The sequence below is a fragment of the Schistocerca nitens genome, chromosome 1 (genome assembly GCF_023898315.1).
Source record: "Schistocerca nitens isolate TAMUIC-IGC-003100 chromosome 1, iqSchNite1.1, whole genome shotgun sequence".
NCBI classification, from domain to species: Eukaryota; Metazoa; Arthropoda; class Insecta; order Orthoptera; family Acrididae; genus Schistocerca; species Schistocerca nitens.
Window position 1 is genome coordinate 949,961,015 of NC_064614.1, and position 25,490 is coordinate 949,986,504.

At 38.5% G+C, this 25,490-nt stretch overlaps 1 protein-coding gene across 2 annotated transcripts in view; it reads left to right on the top strand.

Moving 5' to 3' along the window:
* Window positions 1-25,490, top strand: part of LOC126194579 (PAS domain-containing serine/threonine-protein kinase) — a 246,348-nt gene that overhangs the window by 180,911 nt on the left and 39,947 nt on the right. For both annotated transcript variants that reach the window (XM_049932777.1, XM_049932776.1), the window contains exons 12-17: window positions 3,425-4,209; window positions 4,293-4,456; window positions 6,395-6,586; window positions 6,673-6,795; window positions 19,412-19,552; window positions 19,649-19,848. In XM_049932777.1, the coding sequence (XP_049788734.1) occupies window positions 3,425-4,209; window positions 4,293-4,456; window positions 6,395-6,586; window positions 6,673-6,795; window positions 19,412-19,552; window positions 19,649-19,848 (1,605 nt within the window). The remainder of the gene's footprint in view (window positions 1-3,424; window positions 4,210-4,292; window positions 4,457-6,394; window positions 6,587-6,672; window positions 6,796-19,411; window positions 19,553-19,648; window positions 19,849-25,490) is intronic.

The window sequence follows — 25,490 nt, forward strand, 5'->3', positions numbered from 1 at the left end:
TTGCTTCGTCAGGAAAGAGGGAAGGAGAAGTGCAGATGGGTGTGTGTGTGTGTGTGTGTGTGTGTGTGTGTGTGTGTGTGTGTGTGTGTGTGTGTGTGGGCGCGGGCGCGCATGTATACCTGTCCTTTTTTCCCCCTAAGGTAAGTCTTTCCGCTCTCTGTATTGGAATGACTCCTTACCCTCTCCCTCAAAACCCACATCCTTTCGTCTTTCCCTCTCCTTCCCTCTTTCCTGACGAAGCAACCATTGGTTGCGAAAGCTTGAATTTTGTGTGTATGTTTGTGTGTCTATCGACCTGCCAGCACTTTCGTTTGGTAAGTCACATCATCTTTGTTTTTAGATATATTTTTCCCACGTGGAATGTTTCCCTCTATTACACACACACACACACACACACACACACACACACAATTTCTTCAATAACTGTGGAGTAGACATATAAACTTGTACTACCATGATAGGTTTTGGTTTCATGTTGATCTTGGCTGCTATAATACATTATCAATACTGTTTACAGTAGCATACTTGCACTAATATTTTCTTGTTCATTATTAAATTTACTCCTAAATTATCCCTATTTGATGTGTTGATAACGCTATGCTGGCCTGACCAGAAGTTCTATTCTTCCTGCCATATTATGTCACTAATTCCCACTGTATTGATCTGTAACCTACTCATTTGTGGGTAAGGGCTCTAATGTTCTGTACACCTACTCATAGCATGCCAGTTTTGTTTCTCCTAATGACAAGTCTCCTGAGTATTCCGTGCCCTGCAATCTGAAAGGGGGAGTATTTTACCTTTGGAATATCTTATGCACGTGGATGGCGTCATAATTTATCCATGCAGTAGAGCTGCATGTGCTCAGGAAATACGTCGCATGTGATTTTCCTCTCGCTTTCAACCATTAGCAGTACCATCATAGTGATTACATGTTGGCTAATGTTAAAAGGCCAGATTGGTCAGTCATGCAGACAGTCACCCCTGCAACAATTGAAAACTCTGCTGCACCTTTTCAGGATCTTTTCTGGACTCTCCACAGATACCCCTCTATTGTGGTTGAATCTACGGTATGGATATTGGTGCCTTAGAGGCAGGCAAAGTCCATGGTCGTTTGGCTCTTGAAATCTCCTGACCAGCAGCAGGCTTCTTAGCTATAAGCACAAATTAAGATTTTAAGTGATATGGTTCATAAGTTTTTAGTTCTAAGTTAAAAACACACTTTTTCATTAGTCCGAACTGAGACAAAAATAATTCTTGGTGATGCCACAGTACCTCTCTCAACTCTTCTTTTTAATACTTTGCAAGTTATGTTAACTTACATAGTTATTTACGTGAATATTAATAGCAGAGTTATTCACGTCATCCTAAATATTCACATCATCTTCTTTTCTTGAAGGCCGCACAGTCATTACTTTCATTCCTTCTTTCACACTAATAAAATAAAGGTTCGTGCTTGCAGCACCTTCATGAATTTCATCTACAGTTCTTTTGTGTGTATAAGTCCACAGCTACTGTGAATTTCTTGAGGGGAATTTTTTTTTTTTTTTTTTTAATTTTGAAATAACATATGTACTTCATAATTTAGTGGTTAACAATTATGGAAAGGATAATTGCTACTCACCGTAAAGTTGATACATTGAGTTGGAGACAGGAACAGCAAAAACATTGTTACATGTTAAGCTTTAGGCTAAAACCTTTATCAGAAAGAATAACGCACAAGCATCCACACAAGCAAGCTTACCTCACACACATCACCTCTACCCTGGCTTTTCAGGCCAGACTCAAACTGACATGTGTCAAGTGAGAGCAATAGTTTGTAGTGAAGTGGGGAAGGGGGTGGGATATCAGGGTACAGGTGGGAGAGGTGGAAACAGTTCTGTGTGGTGGAGCATGCAGCTACGAGAGATGATAGACAAGGCTACCTGGTGCAGCATCAGAAGGCTGTGGGGGAGGGAGAGAAGGGAAAAAATGAAGCAGAAAGGAGAGGTGCAGAGAAGGGAGAAAGATCAGTGGGTGCATTTGCAGAGAATAGTGCACAATGAAGGTTGTGACATCAGTTGGTAGGGAAGTGATAGGACAGAAGGGGCAGGAACTGTTACTGTAGGTTGAGAGTGAGATGGGAAGGATCTTGGGTAGGATGTTCCTCAATAATGATAGACAATCAAAACCCTGACAACGGATGTCGTTCAGTTGTTCCAGTTCATGAGTTTTATTGGGTGATGGGAGGGAGCACTCCTTTGTCACTGGTTGTTGGGGTGGTGGCAGTATTTGGTATATGTGGCGATACGGTACAGGAAAACAGTTTGTGCAAACTGAATCTCTGAAATTGAATCCCTTTTCCTCCTCGTCAATGCCTTATAGCATCCCGATTCTGCCTGACTGATTTTTTCAGCTTGCCACCTACCCCAGAACCCCCTTCCAACAGTACACTAAATCCCGTGCCAAAACAATCCCAGGACATTTGTTACTTTCCCACCAAAATCCTCAGCTCCATACAAGTATCAGTGCTTTCCAAGACCTCACCTTCTGCCCTCAACCAAAATTTAATTATGTTGGACCTACTTTCCTTCCAATCACTGCAGTGGAACACAGCTCTTTGCCACCAGTCCCTCCAATCGAACTCAATCCAATCCCAACACTGAACCCTGGCTCTCCCACTTCATAACACTACCCAGTTGTGATCCTCCCCCCTTCCACATAACCATCCTCTGGTCACCCTCCAGGAATTTCTTATGACCATTATGGACTCACCATCCTTCCCCAGAACATCAACCTTGCAGCAGAAGGGAGGACAGCCATACACAGTGTCAAAACAGATCCTCACCTGTTCACTCTCACTGCAGAAAGATTCAGCCACTGACGTTATGGATCACAGTGACTACCTTGCCTACTGACTGACTCCTCCACCTATAAACCCTGCCATAGTGATCGCAGCCCAGAAGTCCAAATAATCTGTAATCCCTGCTTAAAGCCATAGGCCATTCCTAGAACATCTACCCTGAATCCGTTTCCCTCCTCATCCCCATGATACCCTGCACACCCACCTCCTTCCAAACAATACTGGACACCTCATTGTTGCTGGTATTGTGCCCCCACTGAAAGAATTTCAGCCCACGTTGACAGCCCTGTATCTGAGTATTACATATTCTTGACTTAAGAAAGGAAGTTTTCCTTTCTTTAAGTGCTGATTAAATAATTGTTTTTATCATGGAACATTAAATACTTCACTTTTTTGTCATACTGATATTGCTTCTGTGAGATTTTTTGATTGTCGTGCTGTTGTAAATAAATGTTAATGTTTATATCTTAATGAAACTCTTATTTGTTATGTGATTTGTTTTATATTGGTTAATGGTATAACAACAGAGAAATAATTAAATTTTTTATTGAGTTTAATATTATTGTATATTTCCTTTATTTTCAGAGAAGCCAGACCATCCACTGTGACTGCGGATGACCACAGCATTTTCCCTGTTAATGAGTCTATTTCGGACATTGGATCAAATTTAGTCCTTAATGAAGTAATGAGAAAAGAAAAAGTTGTGCCTCCATGTACCCTGAGTTTACCTGCAAGGGATCAAAATGCTGTGACAGATGCGGAAAACAATAGTGATAATGGAGAGTTAACTCCAATTGTGTCACCACATATGGATTTCATGGAGGAAGAAGACAATTTTCAGACTGCCTCAGATGATGAAGATAGTATTGAAATTCTGCCAGCTGTAATAACTGAAGCATGCATTCATCAGAAAGGAGCTAATTTGATTGACTCCTGTCAGGGCACATGTAATTCTCCAGCCCACATAAGTTATTCAGCAGCAGTACAAAAATCAGCTAATAGCTTACAACTTAATGTATCAAGTAATGAAGCTCTCCCCGTCTCTGAGAACAATTTCAATGTGATAAGTATCGAAAATGTTTGTAGGTGTAATGCAGAAGGGGAGATACATGCGGATTTATCGGGTGTTTCCAGATCAGTAGGAGGAGAATCAAATCTGTGCCAGCAGTGTCCAAAAATGTTTGACTCAGCAAATATTCCATGTGATAATCTGACATCCACCCCAGCTACAGGAAAGAGGTTTCTGAGAAGAGTTATCTCAAGAGATGCTGGTATCACTCATACAGAAGTTGTGAAGCAAGTTGAAGGACAACAATTTCCTGATGGGAGTTATTTTGGATATGGCAGGCATAAGGATGGATCAAATTTAGGTGAGAATGTTTGCATTAATATTTAGATGATAGATTTCAATCTTCCACCCCCATTACTAAACTTTTGGTTTATTATTTTACAGATATTGTATATCGTGTAAGAGCAGTGGTGCTGGTTTGCGGTCGTCTTGTGTACTGTGTTTGGATTTCTAGAGATCCTGAAGAAATAGCTGAAGGAGGCAGAACTTGTGGCAACCTCACTTTGACATCAAGCTTCAACAGTACTGTGGACAACTCACTGGGACAGGCTAGTAATAGAGTAATATCAACATTATATATCCAATCCCAAATTTCCCCACAATTCACTCCATATTCATTTATTGCTAAAGGGTTAAGTATTCATCTCAGTGACATCCTTGGGTTCCTTTATGTAATTTATCTTTGTTTTATGTGCAGTGGATACAAATTGTGTCCTATTTTGTCTCTGTGGGCCAGTAAGTTACCTTGGAGGTAATATCCGTGATCAGCCTTTCTGTTGCACCATAAACCTCTGTCCAGAGACTTTATTCATCTCTGTTTCTGCAAAACATTTTTCATGTGAGATTCAACCACTTGAAATGTAACATTCAGTGAACTCCATTTCAGCTAACACAGAAAGTCATCTTCCAGGTTCCACAAATTTTGAACTATTGTACAATTTTCTATTCATTGGAACCTTAGGATTGTGAAGGAGGTCTGGGGCATTTTCTCTCTTCATTCCTTCAATAATTTCTCTTCATTCCTTCAATAATTTCTCTTCATTCCTTCGATAATTTCTCTTCATTCCTTCGATAATTTCTCTTCATTCCTTCGATAATTTCTCTTCATTCCTTCGATAATTTCTCTTCATTCCTTCGATAATTTCTCTTCATTCCTTCGATAATTTCTCTTCATTCCTTCGATAATTTCTCTTCATTCCTTCGATAATTTCTCTTCATTCCTTCGATAATTTCTCTTCATTCCTTCGATAATTTCTCTTCATTCCTTCGATAATTTCTCTTCATTCCTTCGATAATTTCTCTTCATTCCTTCGATAATTTCTCTTCAGCATCATTCAAACATAACTGACAAAATTCTGCCAGTTTCCTTTGAATATTTTTACTAGCACCGATGTTATTTCTCGCCAACATCTTGCCACAGTGGTCACACAGGTTCCTGTCACATCACCAAAATTAAGCCCTGTCAGGCTGGGCTAAGCACTTGGATGGGTGACCATCTGGTCTGCTGAGCGCTGATGGCAAGCGGGGTGCACTCAGCCCTTGTGAGGCAAACTGAGGAGCTACTGGATTGAGAAGTAGCGGCTCCGGTCCCGTAAACTGACATACGGCCGGGAGAGCGATGTGCTGACCACAAGCCCCTCCATATTGGCATCAAGTGACGCCTGTGGGCTAAGGATGACACGGTGGCCGGTCGGTACTGTTGAGCCTTCCAAGGCCTGTTCGGGCAGAGTTTTTTTTTAGTTTAGACATTATTTCTCCCCAGCTTAAGACCTGTTCCACGTATTTTTGTATGTCCTTAAAAAACCCAAGTCTATACCCTTTCAAATTCTTTTCAATATGTATATTAGAGGGGAGGGGGATTTTTTGCCATTACTCATGAAACCAACTATGTGTGGTTGATTATCTTAAATGTGCCTTTGGGCTGGATAGTGCCACTTTTGTAGGATATAATCTTCTTTGTGACTTCAAAGAAACCTTCTTTCATGTGGATCATTGCTTTAACAGAAACAGTTTGACTTTCCAAAACCTGCTTCCTGTAATATCTTACTTGCTCTTTGTAAATGTAGGTCCTAAGCTATCATAATATCAGTCAAAAACACTCAAAAAATTCTGTAAACTATTTTTGTTTTGTTATAGTGTGTTATTGGTTTTGAGATTTACTGTATCGCTCACTTAATTACTACTTGAAATTCATCAGAACACTCAAATATATTCATTAAGTGCTCAGGTATCAGAGGGAGTGACCTTACTCATTACGCTATCCACTTAAGTTTATCGTACTATTTTCAGAAAGGAACTTCCGGGAATGCTGTAGATAACACAGAATTTTTGTTAACATTGTTTGATGAGATATGTAAGAAATATAATTGAAGACAAGAGTTGGTGCAACTTTGTGATGGATTTTTAATTTCTCCCCCATTATCTCTTATTTAAATGACATGATGCTTCTAGAAAAGTTCATAAAGCTTCATTATATTCTCAAACAGGCAATCAGGTCATGCGCCCAAACTAATATATCACATTCGAGAACACGTTCAGGTTCAGTGTCAGTCCTGAGTCAGTGTGAAGATGAACAGACGTCAGGTGAATATGGTGAACGATACACAACATTGCAACAAATTGGTAAGGGCGCTTATGGGTATGTAAAGATGGCATTCCGCAATGAAGATGGGCTTTTAGTAAGTTTGCCTTTGATTATAATTTCTTTTTATAAAATAATTTGTTGTTATACAAATGTCAGTTTCATCTGATTTTGTTTCTCTAGGTTATTACAAAATTCATACAGAAACATAAAGTCCATCAACAGTCATGGGTTGAAGATCCTAGCCTGGGATCAAAAGTTCCACTTGAAATTAGTTTGCTTACTACATTAAACCATCCAAACATAGTAAGTTTTACATAACTTTTCGTAAGTAAAATGACGTTTTTCAATTGATAATATTAGTTGTAAAACAGCAGTGAAGTTTAACTATGCATTGTGTTTACAATTATTATGCTGTCTGTCAGCCAAGTAAGCTCATGCTTTGTACAGATACTGTATTTTCAGTTGGAAACAGGTGCCATGAGTGACAATCTTTTTTTAAAAAAAATGTAACAGTGGCAGCAGAAAGATGCAAGCAGACTGTTTACACGATTTTAGATGACTGATGACTACGTGCTGACTAAAACACAGGGTGACTCATACTTTGATACTCACAAGTTACTCATCAAAACCTGTAGCGTACTTCCCACTGAACTAGAATCAAGAAATTTGGCATGAAGCAAGATCCCACAGTACAAGTAAAGGAAAGAATCAAAATTGTTAATTTGCTTCTTGCACTTCTATACAGAGGGAAACATTCCACGTGGAAAAAATATATCTAAAAGGAAAGATGATGAGACTTACCAAACAAAAGCGCTGGCAGGTCGATAGACACACAAACAAACACAAACATACACACAAAATTCTAGCTTTCGCAACAAACGGTTGCTTCGTCAGGAAAGAGGGAAGGAGAGGAAAAGATGAAAGGAGGTGGGTTTTAAGGGAGAGGGTAAGGAGTCATTCCAATCCCAGGAGCGGAAAGACTTACCTTAGGGGGGAAAAAAGGACGGGAATACACTCGCACACACACACTAAGTCTTTCCGCTCCTGGGATTGGAATGACTCCTTACCCTCTCCCTTAAAACCCACCTCCTTTCATCTTTCCCTCTCCTTCCCTCTTTCCTGACGAAGCAACCGTTTGTTGCGAAAGCTAGAATTTTGTGTGTATGTTTGTGTTTGTTTGTGTGTCTATCGACCTGCCAGCGCTTTTGTTTGGTAAGTCTCATCATCTTTCTTTATATATATATATATATATATATATATATATATATATATATATATATATATATATATATATATATATATATATATATTCCTCTTCTGTTTCTGATAGTCACAACATACGAGCATTTGATCAGGTCTGAAGCTAAGTAACACTTTTTTGCCTGGGCTCATTGTTCATTGCCACATGTTAAGTGATCTGTCAATGTGCCATAAACCTGCCTACAGAAGAAAGAACAAAATGTATGGAACATAATGAATTCTCTCTTTAGCCATCAGGTTTGTCTGTTCCAATTCAATTTAAAAGAGCAATAGAAACCGTATACATATCCTGAAAGATGGAGAAGACTTAATTTTTCTTTAGTATTTGTCGATTATTGTGTGCCGCTATTTCAGCTAAACCATTATCTTTTGGGTTTTAACGTTATGGGGTGTGTGTGTGTGTGTGTGTGTGTGTGTGTGTGTGTGTGTGTGTATATATATATCTCCCTCCCTCTCCCCCTTCCCCTGTGTGTTAGGTGGGGGGGGGGGGGGCACATGCATGGGGATGTGTGTATGTGGTGGAGAGGGAAGGATACATCTGGAAATCAGTGATTTAAAGGTGCCTGCCTTCAGTCTTTGTTTATTGCATATTACTACAGCCCGAATTTCATGTAATATCAGATTAAAAAATATGTACATGAATATGTCATGGAGTAGTTATGTGTAGAATCTAAAATTTTATCTTTTTGTTAGAAGTTCACTGGTAGACTATTCAAATATCTTTTGAATATCAAGGGTTTTATTTAGTTTACAGGAAACTACACCACCCACTCACTTGGTTCAACATCAACCTTCAGAACTGCATCTTCCATTGTTTCCACAACCTCCAGGAGAGCCATATTTGAAGTCTACTGTTTCTTGATACTGTGGGGAAGCCAACTGAAGAGACTCGTGATGTATGAAACTGAACTGAGCGCTTTAAAACTGTTAAATGCTGACAAAGATTCACTCACAGACACCGTAGAATCAGAAGAATTGTTCTCCATCACTGATTTCCCAGCTTCAAAGTGTGTACTGTAGAAAATCATAGCTTCAATTCACGTTGCCCACCTTGTTATCACTGGCTCTGGAGGCAGAGCTATGTCAGGTAGCCGCTGCTTGAAGTGAAGTGTTGTACATAAGGACATTTTTAAAAAAATCGCTTTCATTGCTGAGATAAGTGTATTTACTTCTGAGAATTGATGCCTGTCTCTGACACTTGTTGCAACTCGTAGCCATAAATGTTACACACACTAAATTTGGATAAAATAAATTGTGCAATTTCCCTGGTTTCAACATGTATAGAGCTGCATCCGTGCACATCAGTAGGATCCTCTCTTCTTCTGTACCATTTGGCCATCATACCTGAAGTCCATCATTAATCACACTAAAAGTTGTTGAACAATTAGTTGCCTCTAAAGGTTTGCAATAAACTAAATAGGGTTTACATGCTGCCTCATTCCAACTTACTCACAGGTAGATTAGCCATCAAATGGCCTACAGCATCCGTTGTCTCATCAACAGATTTGCAAATGTCAGCCCAGATTTTTTTGCTGATAAATCAACATAGCAAGCTACATTGTTTCTATAAGAAATAATTAAATTCAGGTACCTGAAGTTTGTTCCAGGGTGTGTTGCCTGCAACTGGTGCAAAATGCGGTTCTTTGTTAGATTATGTAGGCTGCCCCTGCAACTGTGTAAGTAGAACTGTTTATTTGAAGAAATCTATTGGTTATTCCTAATATATAGATTGCTTTGTAAATGTTGTTCAGTTTTAGATTTCATCATACATCCTATAGCTTATCACAAGTTTGGCAGTGGATTGTTTTGCATCTAAATCTACACACTGCAAACCACCATGAGGTACATGGCAGAGTGTATGTCCCATTGTACCAGTTATTAGGATATCTTTCCATTCAGTTCATGCGTGGAGCACAGGAAGAATGATTGTTCAAATGCCCCTGTGCGTGCAGCAATTATTCTAATCTTACCTTCATGACCCCTATGTGAGCAATACATAAGGGATTGTAGTATATTTCTAGAGTCATCATTTAAAACTGGTTCTTGAAACTTTGTTAATGGACTTTCTCTGAATAGTTCACGTTTGTCTTAAAGAGCCTTCAGTTCAGTTCTTTCAGTATCTCTCAGACACTCCCACAGACTAAGCAAACCTGTGACCATTTTTGCTGCCCTTCTCTGCACATGTTCAGTGTCCCCCCCCCCCTTATTTGGTATGTGTGCCACATATCTGAGCACAGTCTTCCTTGTTTACGAAATAAAAATTACATGGCCTCTAGTCAGTTGAGAGGTAGCCCTTTTAATCCAGAAAGAATAAGAGTTATAGCTAGATTTTTCCAACTCCTCAGCACATATAAATTCCCTTGGGTTTAATATTTATTTTATTTTATTTTGTTTATATTTTTTTGCAAGCACATCATAAAGGGTTTTGGTACTAATATATGACCGCTACAGGATCTGCTGCAGGCACACAGCAATTTTTTTTTTTTTTTTTTTTTTGGAGGGGGGAGAATAAGAAGCAGGAAAGCTCACTCTGTGTCCCTTGGTAAATCCCACAATTAACCTCAGTTGTGGTGCTGTACAATGAAAGTGCCGAAATATTAGTTCACAATTGAGACAGAATTACTATCGAGGCCAAAATTTTAGTACTTTTTATAAAAACACACAAAGTACTTGAAATTATCATAGCTTTCAGGTCTCTTAATTCGTTCCTTCAGAGGAATTAGTCATGGTGATGCTAACAATTCTGAGACAAGTATTGTCTAGTGCAAATGTAAGAAGGTGCTGAAAATTATTTGCTTATGTCTGTATAGTACTTTCAAAGATATAAAACAATCAGTCTGACCAAGAAAGGATCCCTTGCTATTATTTGTGCTATCTGTAAGTTCCATTCATGATTATCACTAGAACAGAAGGTACTAGATAAGGACTTAGGATATGTCAAGATAAACAGTTAATGATATCCTGATCCCTGCTGCATGAACAAATATAACTGCTGAACAAAGTAGAAGCATACATTTCCGAAATCCATAAATGCCTTACAGAGGGAATAAGCGACAATAGAATAACTCTTATTACTATCGGAACATTTTATAAAAGAAATGGTCCATTGAGATGAAAACAGTTGTTCGGCCGGTTTAGAGCCAGTCATCCTGAAGTACTTTCCTGATAGAACATCTTGTCATCTCAGGTTCATCAAGACTTTGGACTGAACTACCTACACCTAAGTTAAGCTACCAAAAAGTACTATTTAAGACGAGCTTAAAGGATTTATTGATGGCCATTCTTCTACCCACAGACAAATATCTTAGTAGACCAAACTAGAGTATTAAATATTATTAACATCAAATAATATGTAGACATCAGATTTTACTTAACACATCTTACAAGGGTCTCTGTCTGCTCACCATCACAGATTTTATACATATTTATGGTATATGCAGCGCTCGGCCAAAAGTGAATGTGACAGAAATGTGAGCTTCAGATGATCAGGCATTTAGAAGAATTAGCATTTTTGCCACAGCAGAAGCTATTTATGTCACCATAGTTTCCAGGCAGCAGTTGGCATACTGAAAAGAGTACAGAATAATACAAGGTTTGTTAAGTTAAAGCCCTAGGCGCAGACTTTTTTTCTTATTTTCAGTTATGTTATCTTGCAAATAAAGTGGAATTAAAAAGGGAAATGGATAGGTTAAAGTTAGATATAGTGGGAATTAGTGAAGTTCGGTGGCAGGAGGAACAAGACTTTTGGTCAGGTGAATACAGGGTTATAAATACAAAATCAAATAGGAGTAATGCAGGAGTAGGTTTAATAATGAATAAAAAAAATAGGAGTGCGGGTAAGCTACTACAAACAGGATAGTGAACGCATTATTGTGGCCAAGATAGACACGAAGCCCACACCTACTACAGTAGTAACAGTTTCTATGCCAACTAGCTCTTCTGATGACGAAGAAATTGATGAAATGTATGATGAGATAAAAGAAATTATTCAGATAGTGAAGGGAGACGAAAATTTAAGTCATGGGTGACTGGAATTCGACAGTAGGAAAAGGAAAAGGAAACGTAGTAGGTGAATATGGATTGGGGCTAAGAAATGCAAGAGGAAGCCACCTGGTAGAATTTTGCACAGAGCACAACTTAATCATAGCTAACACTTGGTTCAAGAATCATGAAAGAAGGTTGTATACATGGAAGAACCCTGGAGATACTAAAAGGTTTCTGATAGATTATATAATGGTAAGACAGAGATTTAGGAACCAGATTTTAAATTGTAACACATTTCCAGGGGCAGATGTGGACTCTGACCACAATCTATTGGTTATGACCTGTAGATTAAAACTGAAGAAACTGCAAAAAGGTGGGAATTTAAGGAGATGGGACCTGGATAAACTGAAAGAACCAGAGGTTGTACAGAGTTTCAGGGGGAGCATAAGGGAACAATTGACAGGAATGGGGGAAAGAAATACAGTAGAAGAAGAATGGGTAGCTTTGAGGGATGAAGTGGTGAAGGCAGCAGATGATCAAGTAGGTAAAAAGACGAAAGCTAGTAGAAATCCTTGGGTAACAGAAGAGATACTGAATTTAGTTGATGAAAGGAGGAAATACAAAAATGCAGTAAGTGAAGCAGGCAAAAAGGAATACAAACGTCTCAAAAATGAGGTTGACAGGCAGTGCAAAATGGTTAAGCAGGTATGGCTAGAGGACAAATGTAAGGATGTAGAGGCTTATCTCACGAGGGGTAGGATAGATACTGCCTACAGGAAAATTAAAGAGACCTTTGGAGAAAAGAGAACCACTTGATGAATATCAAGAGCTCAGATGGAAACCCAGTTCTAAGCAAAGAAGGGAAGCAGAAAGGCGGAAGGAGTATATAGAGGGTCTATACAGGGGCGATGTTCTTGATGACAATATTCTGGAAATGGAAGAGGATGTAGATGAAGATGAAATGGGAGATACGATACTGCATGAAGTGTTTGACAGAGCACTGAAAGACCTGAGCTGAAACAAGGCCCCGGGAGTAGACAACATTCCACTGGAACTACTGACGGCCTTGGGAGAGCCAGTCCTGACAAAACTCTACCATCTGGTGAGCAATATGTATGAAACAGGCGAAATTCCCTCAGACTTCAAGAAGAATATAATAATTCCAATCCCAAAGAAAGCAGGTGCTGACAGATGTGAAAATTACCGAACTATCAGTTTAATAAGTCACAGCTGCAAAATACTAACGCAAATTCTGTACAGATGAGTGGAAAAACTGGTAGAAGCCGACCTCGGGGAAGATCAGTTTGGATTCCGTAGAAATATTGGAACACGTGAGGCAATACTGACACTACGACTTGTCTTAGAAGAAAGATTAAGGAAAGACAAACCTACGTTTCTAGCATTTGTAGACGTAGAGAAAGCTTTTAACAATGTTGACTGGAATACTCTCTTTCAAATTCTAAAGGTGGCAGGGGTAAAATACAGGGAGCGAAAGGCTACTTACAATTTGTACAGAAACCAGATGGCAGTTATAAGAGTCGAGGGACATGAAAGGGAAGCAGTGGTTGGGAAGGGAGTGAGACAGGGTTGTAGCCTATCTCTGGTGTTATTCAATCTGTATATTGAGCAAGCAGTAAAGGAAACAAAAGAAAAATTCGGCATAGGAATTGAAATCCATGGAGAAGAAATAAAAACTTCGAGGTTCGCCGATGACATTGTAATTTTGTCAGAGACAGCAAAGTACTTGGAAGAGCAGTTGAACGGAATGGACAGTGTCTTGAAAGGAGGATATAAGATTAACATCAACAAAAGCAAAACGAGGATAATGGAATGTAGTCGAATTAAGTTGGGTGATGCTGAGGGAATTAGATTAGGAAATGAGATGCTTAAAGAAGTAAAGGAGTTTTGCTATTTGGGGAGCAAAATAACTGATGATGATCGAAGTAGAGAGGATATAAAATGTAGACTGGCAATGGCAAGGAAAGCGTTTCTGAAGAAGAGAAATTTGTTAACATCGAGTATAGATTTAAGTGTCAGGAAGTCATTTCTGAAAGTATTTGTATGGAGTGTAGCCATGTATGGAAGTGAAATATGGACGATAAATAGTTTGCACAAGAAGAGAATAGAAGCTTTGGAAATGTGGTGCTACAGAAGAATGCTGAAGATTAGATGGGTAGATCACATAACTAATGAGGAAGTATTGAATAGAATTGGGGAGAAGAGGAGCTTGTGGCACAACTTGACTAGAAGAAGGGACCGGTTGGTAGGACATGTTCTGAGGCATCAAGGGATCACCAATTTAGTACTGGAAGGCAGCGTGGAGGGTAAAAATCGTAGAGGGAGACCAAGAGATGAATACACTAAGCAGATTCAGAAGGATGTAGGTTGCAGTAGGTACTGGGAGATGAAGAAGCTTGCACAGGATGGAGTAGCATGGAGAGCTGCATCAAACCAGACTCAGGACTGAAGACAACAACAACAACAACAAAGTGGATTAGTGAAATAATGCTCATTATATTGTATTTATTAATATTTTCATAAAAGGAGAGGCAAAGGAAAGTTTGGGATTGCAAATAAAAAGCAGCATACGTGCAAAAATCGCATATAAAATTAATATTTTTCTTATTTTACAGTTGCTGAGTTACACATGTTGATGCAATATTCATCGTAACAGTAAGGGAAGCAGTAATTTTCTTGGCATCTTGTACATATTATAAATGCTGTGTTTTTGCAAGTACATGGTTCTTTTAAAGTTGTAGAAAAATTAACTTAAATTACATTCATAAAATGTTCTCTGTTATCTTGCAGTTTCGCAGCACAGCACGTGTAATGCATCAGTTTGCCAAATAGTGGTAACAATAGCTGGTGATGTGCAGTGGAACGTATCTTGGAGTCTTTTCGGGGTGTGATTTCTTTTTCTCTCTCTATGATAAGAGAGCAGTTCTGAAGCTTTTCGTTCAAATTCTTTACCTGATGATAAAAATAGATGTCACAAGATTGCACTAAGAAGAATACAATTTGGGGGAAACTCTTTAATACCACATGATAGCATTGCAAAATCATCTTCGAAAATTGTGTGGATTTATTGTCCTGGCCATGAGTCTGTTACCAGAATAAATTTGTTCTATGCACCTAGGTCTTCATCACATCAGTCAAAAAGTTTTTAGAAAGCCTGTTAAGAGTTTCTCAAATTTTCATGAATTTTTTTGTGTAATCATCCATCGTTTCTTGAATCCTCGGTCCAAAATTTTGCCTTGCCTTACCTTGCCTCTCCTTTTCATGCATTCTATGAAATTATTGACAAATACAGTGTACAGGATGTTTTGCCGTGTGTGTAAAACTGTCAAATCATTGAGAAGTTTCCAAATAGTTAAAGTGTCAAGAGTTAATTTCATATTGCAACATCACCAACAGAATGACAGCAGCCTCCTCCTGCAGACAAATGGCCTTGTGAAATTTTAATAATGCGTTGACAGATTCCTTGGTTGCTGAAAATTCCAAAGAAGCCCTTCATTCGATGAAAAAGCAAAAAGAACTATTGCCCTCTATAAAACAAAGGAAAAAACCAATATTTAGGATACATTACAAGAGGAAAAATATGCCAGACATTAAAACTCATAATTGAAGGGAAAATTAAAGTGAAAGGTCTGTTGGAAAACGAAGGAACTCATGATTGAAGGACATTCAGAAATGGTACAATTGCACATCAGAAGATACCTTCCATGATGTAACATCACATCAAGAACTGGATAAACGGACTGCCAACTTCCATCAGAAGAAGGTGCCTTAAGAAGAATTCACAGATATTCTTTCCATGGACATAGAACAAAAGGATTGTGATCCAGCACTTCCTATTGTGAAATTTGTGTACTGTGCAGCTAATAGTAACATACCACTTTTTCTGCTGGAGTCATGGTTCTGTAACAATAGTGAACACCCTGTTTCCATTTCCAGCCAGTGATACTAAGTATGACTGCCTAACAGCTCATTTACAGACTTGGAGAAACAAGACAACTAGATTGCATTCATACATGGGATGCCCCTGTGGGTGATCTGAGAGTGTGATAACACCACACACTTATCAATAAGCCAAATTCTGGGTGACTTAATGTGGATTCGTAGCCCCCATGTGAAATGTTTATCAGAAAAATTCTAAAAACCTATGTGGCAACTGAAAATATGTCGGCCATTGTCTACACGTTGAACACCATGCAGCAGAAGAGCTTCATTTGATTTCAAAGCATGAATGAGAAAAACTGTAGGATATTGGGTCTGTGACATTGTGTGGCAATAGTCTATTTAACTGAGCTTGAAAATAGATTTTAATATGGCTGTGCTGGAGGAGTGGACTTCATAATTTGTAGTGCAACCTAACCCACCAGTGAAAATTATCAAAAGTGTGATGGAATGGGTCATTTGTTTGTAAGGAGCTTTGATAGGGAATTGTTTAATTGGATTGGATTGGTTATTATAGCAGACTGTGTGTGATAATGTACTGACGACATCAACAGTTAGTCTCAACGACTGTAGTTTAGACTGATACATATTTGTTGACTTGAAATTGGCTTGGAGCTGTTGTTTGTCCAACAATAACTTTCAGAGAGCAAGATTTTCCTGGTTAGCTTGAGATGTAACACTACAGATTTCCATCTGCCTTGTTTCTGTTGCTGTGGATATTTGTGCTGCCTACAATCTTGTGGTAAGCTATGACGATAGTGTTGGTATGTTGATGTTGAACAGCCTGTGATAGAAAAAAGTGCTGAAAATGGTCCTGGTGTATACTGTTACAGGTGGGTAATGGCATCGGATTTATGATGTGGTACAAAGCCTACATCTCTTTGAATGGTTTATTAACTGCCTGTACCACTTTGAATGATTTTACAATTTCTGGGCCTTGTCTGCTGTAGAATCTTCTAGTTTCACTATATTGTGGTGGACTTGCTAACAGGGAGAGAATGGATGACACTGTGGCTGAGGATCTCCATGTAGGACTGTTGATATTTAGGATTTGAAAACACAAAATGGCCTGTGTGAACTAAACTACTAAGATCACCAATACACGCCTGTTAAATGATCTCCATCTGCCACTAGTGTAATTGTAGTGTGGCTGCAACAATGTGGCTTATCTTAAAATAGTTTAAGTGGAGCAGGATCCAAATTTCATCAAAAGAATGAATAAATTATTTAATGACACAATTGAGAGAGAAATCTGGCAAGGAAATTTTCCATTGTTTCCTTAATTCATTTAATGCAAATTATAGGTTGATTCATTCTCAAAGGACATGACTGACTCTCTCTCCTGTCCTTATAGAGACAAGCTTGTGTTACCTCTCTAGTGGCCTTGTTATCATTGAGACAATAAACCTTAATCTTCCTTCTTTACTCTCAAAACTTTTCACAGCAGCCCAAGACAAATTTTTCAGATTCTTAAGAGGGATAAATGAAGTATTGTGTGTTGATGGAACATATCTGAACCATCTTTGATTTACTGGCGGCATTGTAAGTTTTCCATTGTAGGAACATTAGTCCCTACATAACTTCACAGGTGTAGAGACAGTGTGGTGTGGGTGAATCTCAGTTTTCTAACAAGCATACACAGTCTCTAACCATTTGACATGTCCTTTGCAACATGTATACGGGACCAAACTTTGCATTTGTTGCCTCAAAGATAACGCCAGAGCAAGGTTAAGCTGAAGGAAACCTACCTAGATGCAGAGCTATTGCCTTGGTCCTATTAGCCAGCGACTGAGTATCCAGTTGCAAGGTAGAACCAAGAGCGTTGGGTGGAAGCAACAAAGGTGTATAAGGGAAGAACCTCATTGCATTACCGGATACCTGTAGTGAGATAGACTCAGCTGGAACAGGGCCAGACTGCTAAAATTGATGTGTGGTGAAGGACCATCACAGCCTCAAAGGTGCACACGCACACTTCAAGAACAACCGGAAGAATTTAACATTGTGAATATGAAGGTGTGTCAGATTCATAGAACCAGTGGATTTATTTTCGGGTTTGCAACAGTTTAAGATGATTAGATGTACATGAAAAGAAATAAACAGAAAAGTAAATATGGCCTGGAGTGCTTTTAGTACTCTAGAGTTTTCAAAACTAAGCTTCCATTGTACCAGAAATGGAGAGACTACAATTAGTGTGTATAATCTGTGTTAACATCTGGAATGAGATGTTGATTTCTATTGTGAGAACTGTTCAAAAACTGAGGTGGCTCAGAAGCAGTACAGTAATGTGAATTGGGAATTGCTAGGAGAGCAGACAAATGAATCTTGGAACAGACTAGAAGTGAAAGACTTAACTATAATTGTAATGCAGTGATTCGTTTGTTCGTCCATTTGTTTGTTCATTTGTTTGTTCATTCATTCATTTGTTGTATTGTGTAGATTCCATCAAGGAAACCTTCTGCGATGTGAAATAAGCAAAGTATGTGTATTAATAAAAGAGAGGCAATTAACAGCAATCTGACACTACACTATATAATGCTAAACAAGCTTACATCAAAATATAGTACATTAAAAAGAAAAAGAATGGAACGGGGGTGGGTGAAATATATTGTTAGGCAAATAGATGGAAGATAGATTAAGTAGCTCCTTTGTTTGTTTCGAAGGTACAAGAAGAATTTGAGAAGTTGATCTAATGTAAACTGGTAGATTATATTAGAAAACATACAGAAGCAGCATAGATGCATATTACTGTAGACCCTAATTTATGGAAAGGTGGCTGCCAAACTGTCGCCAAAAACAAAGTTGACCACCCAGTGGCACAACATGCAGCTGAGAAAACTTGCTCAAATTAAATGGCTACTTTACAACCCAGGCCATCTGGATGCATCCCTCCACCACCAGCTTGTCTGAACTATGCAGATGGGTGCTATTATCACTTTCGTAATCACCCTGGCCACCATTTATGGTAACCCATGGTCCCCACACCATCCACCCAACAACTTCTCGTCCCTCCATCATGTCACCCTCTCCTAATTCACATTCCTATGTCACCTTCAGCGTGCACTGTTCCCCACTGCTTCTGACAACTACACATCTGGCATCCCTCCCTTCCCACATTCCTAGCCGGCAAACCGGCTGCCTCCCTCCAGGCTGCTAGTCATCCATCCCCAACCCCTCTCCATGGCTCTTGCCCCCCCCCCCTCCCCCTCAACCTCTACCCACCCTGTCCAACAAACACACACTCCACCCTAGTCCACGTGCCAAAATGCAGCACTAGCATTTCGGGTCCAGCCATTGCCATTTAGGAGCTTAGCAGCTCTCCAACAAGCAGGAGCAATGAGTTGTTGGTACACACACACACACACACACACACACACACACACACACACACACACAGAGAGAGAGAGAGAGAGAGAGAGAGAGAGAGAGAGAGAACATGTGCCCCTAGCAACAACTTGTCACTCCTGCTTGTCGGAGAGCGACATCCTTTACTCCTCAAGTATTTATATTTTACTGAAACTTCACTACAGTATTATCACACACAATATCTTACACTAATTTTTCTTTGTCATTCATTTTTACCTATTTTAATTTTATGTCTAAATGGTTGCATTGCCAAAAAGTTTACTTCTGTTGTTTCATAGTTAACTTTTAGTTGATGTTCTCTCATTCTTTTCTTCTGTTTGTATCAGTATGGTCTGTATTTACATTTATGTTCTAGGTTAAAGTCCTAGACGTCTTTGAAAATCCAAAATTTTTCCAATTGGTTATGGAAAAACATGGAGCAGGGATGGATCTGTTCGAGTTCATTGACAGAAAACCGTATCTTGATGAGACACTGAATAGTTACATCTTTAGGCAGGTAATAGCAGAAACCTTTAAAAATGTAGAAATTTTTATAACAGTGGTGATATATTTTCCTGTGGTTTTATGTGTTGCCTTCCTCTTTTTTTTGCAGATAGTTTCAGCTGTTGACTACCTTCATTCTTTACAAATACTACACCGTGATATAAAAGATGAGAATATTATAATAAATGAAAAGTTTCATGCCAAACTAATTGATTTTGGATCAGCAACATTCATGAGTGAAGGACGTTTATTTTCCACATTTTATGGAACAGTGGAATACTGTAGTCCAGAAGTGCTTGCAGGCAATAAGTAAGAGCATTTGTGTTCCCAGAAGAATATGAAAATGGGTGATTTCTCATTGTTGTAGTGCTACATACAGTTGATAAATTGTAAAACACTGCTTGATTGTACTTCAGAGATGGTTTTCAGCTCTTTTTCTGCCAGGTTTCTCATGCCTCTTTGACTCGTTTCTGTTTTCTGTAAAAGTAGATGAGGTTAGAAAGATTTAAGATTTTTTATCTTGAGTCTTCCACGAGCTTTCCAACTAATTATTTGGGTCCGCCGGCTCTTTCTAGGGGGTCCGTGGCAACCCTTCACCAAATCGTGTAAAATAATGAGTAAAATTATTGAATAAAAATGTGAAAATCAAATTCATCACTTTTTTTTCTGTCTGAAAAAAAGGTGTAGTTTTACTTCAGGTCATATTCCCAAGCAGCCTTTGCGGTTCCTAAGTGAGAACGTATACACAGTTTAGTGCCAGAGAATGCGGCTTCTCTGATCGACTGTTTCGCAACAATACGGGGGTCTTTTGTGAGCCAGCTTGCGGCGGTAGGTCCGCTGAAAACTTTTTCGCATGCGCGGAGCGAGCTTTGTCGACCAATCACAGCACTCGCTGGCACGTATGCTGCTCCAGGCATCATTATATGTTAAACTTGCTTGTCCGTGCACTACCTATTTCATAAGTCAATTTTTGACCTTCAAGTTGTTTCCATTCATCTCTAAACCAAAGTCTATTGATACTTCGGGGAGGGGGGGGGGGGGGGGGGTCACTGGGAACAGACTAGGGGTCCGCCATGGATTATTGACTGAAGAAGGAGTCCACCAGCTGAAAACGTTGGAAAGCCCTGATATAGAGGATTGATGAAATCATTTTCATACAACTGCAATGGATCTGTCTTCAGGAACTTGTCACCGTAGTCAAAGCTATTAGAAGCAGTCTTATTTTGTTAGAAACAAATTGTTCAATCCCATTATCGATTATTTCAGATATTTAATTGATTCCTTCTTGGACCCTTTTAATATTTCTGTGTTCTGTGTCGTGATTCAGTGTGTTGATTATTTTTGTTTGTGAGTTAAAAGATAAATTGGAATCAAAGACTGCAAAGCTGACAAATTCAGGAGACAGTTACCTCCTTCAATGAGTTTTCACTGGTGCTGCTGCTCACTGTATGGTTTCAGTTGCCTGAGACTGCAGTTGTGTGTGTGTGTGTGTGTGTGTGTGTGTGTGTGTGTGTGTGTGTGTGTGTGTGTGTGTTCATTGTTGACGAAGGCCTTAATGGCCAAAGGCTTATTTGTGACAGCCTTTTTGTTGTGCCTATCTGCGACTTGCATCTCCGCTATATGGTGAATAGAGACTTTCCTTTTCATAATATTGTTACATTCCATCCTGGATTTTCCATTGTTTAAAATTTATGCTATAAACTCATAAAGAATTTACTTATCAAAGTACTGAATTTCATATTCGCATCATTCTCACGTCTTTCTGGCTGCCTCTGATCGTTCAGATGCTCTTCTCTCTTTCTGAAGTAGCTAGTGAATTTTCTCTGTGAATTCTGCCTGTCCTTTCAGCAACTGATTGCTCAAAAACTGTTTATCTTATTCAATAGTAATGCTAAGTTTTTGAACATTCTCTCTTTTTGCATATGAATGTCTGATGATCATCCAGCATACTTCTGTAGTTGTTTGTTAGTAGAAAGGTTCTAATTTTGATAAGACGTTTCTCAGTTCTTTATGGGAATCTGTATATTTTTCTCCAATATATCATCACTTCTCATACAGCTAGTCTGGCACTTTGAGGAACAGTTAATTCACACATCCACAAATTGTAAACGAAAGCCTGTAACGTTAATTTGGCAGATAACTTCCAGAAATTTCACTGAAATAGCTTTGATGTAAATAAATTTTCTCTCATAAACAAACTTGTCCTTGAAACTTTTCTCGTAAAGTTTCATATCAGCGCACACTCCGCTGCAGAGTGAAAATCTCATTCTGGAAACTTGTCCTCACTGCAAGTACTATCTTCCTTTGAGAGTGAGAGGCTACTGGCCAACTGGTGTGGTCTGTATTATGTCGTTAAAAGTCAAGGCTCGCACTGCCCTCTGCCTGGCTTGGGTTCATTGACTCATCACATCATCCAACTAGTTCAATCTGTGGTATGAGAAAATATTCAGTTAATGAGACTGGCGTAAACAACTTGCTGACATTAGGTAAAGAGGCCCTTGGACCTCTCTTCTCTTCATCCTGCTGAGACCAAATTTCTCACCCTTCATTTCTACGCGAAGTAGAACCAGATTTGGGGGGGGGGGGGGGGGGGGGAGTAAAAGTTCCTAAAAAGAGCCACCGTACTGGTAGACCAATTCAATTTAGAGACTGGAAGGAAGAAAAGTTACAGTCAACTAAACTTATTGCTTACAATCTGCTGTCAAGTAGTTACGAAAGAAAAAATAGTTACGCTTTATGCTTCTGTTTCTGAAGTTGCAAATGCTCTGTAGCATTTAGGCAGGTGTTACACTGCAGCAATTACACATTTTCTACCAGTTTAGTTACTATAAAATTTTTGATTGTGACAGAGGGAGATTTTTATTTATTATACTGTACTTGAAGAGAAAGTAGTCTCTATGCAGAGTCAGCTGCAGCAAACAGGTGGTGTTATGTGATTTATTAAATAATTTAATTTGATCAGACTGCATAAGATAAGTAACATTAATAAATTAGTTGAATGATATTTTTTTCTCGTAAATTTTTGTTTTTGACAAAGTAAAATGTGATCAGAATTTGTGTATTCACAATTGTCTCATCAACATGTCTGTTAATTTAGCTGCAACTGCTAGTTGTGTGTAAGGGTCCTGTGAGATTGGATGGACGTGTGATGTCCCTCAGTTCACTGCTTTCTTCGTTGCTGTCTTTCCTAATGTAATTTTAAACACAATAATACATTCATAGTTTGTTTCTAGATGCAGTCTTCTTAAAGTAACTGAACATCAACTGTCGTGTCTGTCAGTCTGTTTGAACACTCGAATCTCCAAAACAACTAGAAGAATTTAGAGATGATTTTCACAGGTAACTTGAGTGTGTCTTGAGGCAATATGTAGGCTTTATTTTTATAAAAATCTGTTCATAGGGAAAAATGATATTGTAAGTTACAGTTTTAGGAATCTGCCCAGTAGTTCGGATGTTTACCTTAGCGACAGTGTAGTATACCACAGAACCAATACACGAGACTAAGTTTTTTACCTCAGTGGCTGAAGTATTTTCAGACAGTATTTTCAAATCAGTGACAGACTCAAGCACCACAATCTTATCCTTACAAATGCAGACTGACATTGAGTTAACTTGGCAACAATGTACGGCCTTATTGGTTTTGCTTTGTATATTAAAAACTTAACAAAACTGCTTTGCTTCTTTCAGTAGGTTTCATTTGTATATGACTTCTTGGCTAGGAAAAACAAATTTGTTGACAAAGTGATCCTAAAAGTGTTCCGTTTCTACCAACTAAGGTACAGAACCCTAGAAAGCGACTGTATGCAAAGGGCCTTTTTTAACTTCTGTTGTGAAGCAAGAGCAGATAGTTAGTTCATAATAAAGAATTTTCTGGCAATAATTTAAAATTGTGTTCTAGAATGTATACCAAAAGATACCACTGTCCTTCACAAACAGTAGGCTAGTAAGAGTTGGAAAGATTTCTTGAATGACATAATAGGTAGTGTGCTGGTTGTAGTGCAACCGACATTTTATCATGATTTTAAGGGAGATTTTGTTACAATAAATTTCAACTGCACAACTACACATTGCATTGGAACGAATGACAATGAAGATATAATGTAAAGAAAAAAGCTGGCTACTTTTCTTACATTTAATCTGTTATATCATATAACAAGTACCATATTTTTGGGTTACTCCACAAACCGAGATGAAGTTTTTAGAATCAAAAGATTGTAATAAGTTTCATTTGTGGTGAAAATTCAAGAACACCAAGCTTCTTGACTCTTGACGTGAGAGCACACAATGAAAACTGATTCACTTTAGAAACAAATGTACACACATGTAAACACTGAATGGTATGGTAAAGGACACTACACAAATTGGAACATTTCATATTGACTGCTATCTGTTTTTGATTGCTGCCAACTTAAGCGATCTGTTGATCTATCAGTGCTGGCTCTTCGAAGCATTTCAAATTGTTGTATTGTGTGAATCAATTGAAATATAAATAATGTAACAGGTGTGTTGAAACATGTACGTGTCTATAATGTGTTTCCAAGAGTCCTTGTTGCGTCCATGTCTTAATTAGAGAAGGAAGATAGATAAGAGTTTAACATTCAATTGACAGTGCAATCACTAGAGACAGGTGTGTCATTTATACCATAGCTGCTGATCAGTACAGAGCAAGTGGATCCGTGTGTTGCCAGTACTTATCAAGATATAAGCAAACATCCCTCCTCCCCCCCTTTCCTGTCTTGTAGCCCTTCTAGAAGTATAGGGTATGTCATTCTTTCTCTGTTCCTCACATTTCCTTGAACCAAACCGTATTTTTTCCGTAGGTGGATGAACAGAAAAAAAGACTGCATGTTGACAATAGTATCAGTTGTTATACAAAAACTTTTCAAGGTCTGCCAATTAGGGATTGTGAGCTATTGATAGTACTTAGCAGGATTAATTTTTATAGCAGTGAGTGTTGACAAAATATATGAAAGTAAGTGTAGTCAGTGAGGGAACTGGAAGGATTTTTTTAAAAAAATGCTGTAATACAAGAGAGCCTGGAAAATAAGGGGGAGTTGGTCACTCTTACTGACCTGAGAAAGATGGTTTCAATTAGAGGTGGGCAAAATTTGTTCTTTTCAGAGATTTGATCAGAACCACTTACTCACTGAAATGAACCATATCTTTTTCATGGCTCGCCACTCACCATTTCCTTACTAAAGTAAACGAAAGGAATATGCCTTACCTTTTTTTTATTCAAGGATATTCTACCTGTGTTTTTATCTTATTTTAACCTGTTTTGAAAGAACATGGAAAGAGGACTAATAATTTTTTGTTACATCCTGTGTAGTTTTAAGATTTTCAGAAAGTCTTTACATTTCATCATCAATAACAATAGAAAGTTCACAATAAATATTTTTATCAAGTTAGGAAATTATAAAAATAAAACTCACTGTTGTCACTTTTTCGTAATTTTATCGAGAACAAAAGCTACAATACAATATAATTTACAGCTGTCCAGCTGTAAGAGCCTTTGCAGCAGATTTTGTCAAATAACTAGGCATTACAGTGTCTGATAACACCTTTTGAGTTTGTAACTTATAATTTGGGCAAAACAAATTTAGGAATTTTTCTATATTAATGTTTTGCATCTAATGCTGTAATTTTATTTAATGTGGTCGTACCTATGACTCTCAGAGATTTACTTATCGATTGTTGCAAATGAAAATTGATTGGCATGAAGGCATCGCGAAAGAAAATAAATCAGTATCTCACTCAGATGCAGATGACAGTGGCAAGCTGGAAACATACTGAAACCCACTCTGACTCCTTCAATGGATAACTTCTGATATGGAAACACACATTGGCGAAGGCGATTCACGAGAAAGAATTTCTTGAGTTCCTGCAGAAAGATCATTGGTTAGTTGCAATCTTGATTGGCTTCCTAACTCACACAATTCCAAAGGTGCTGT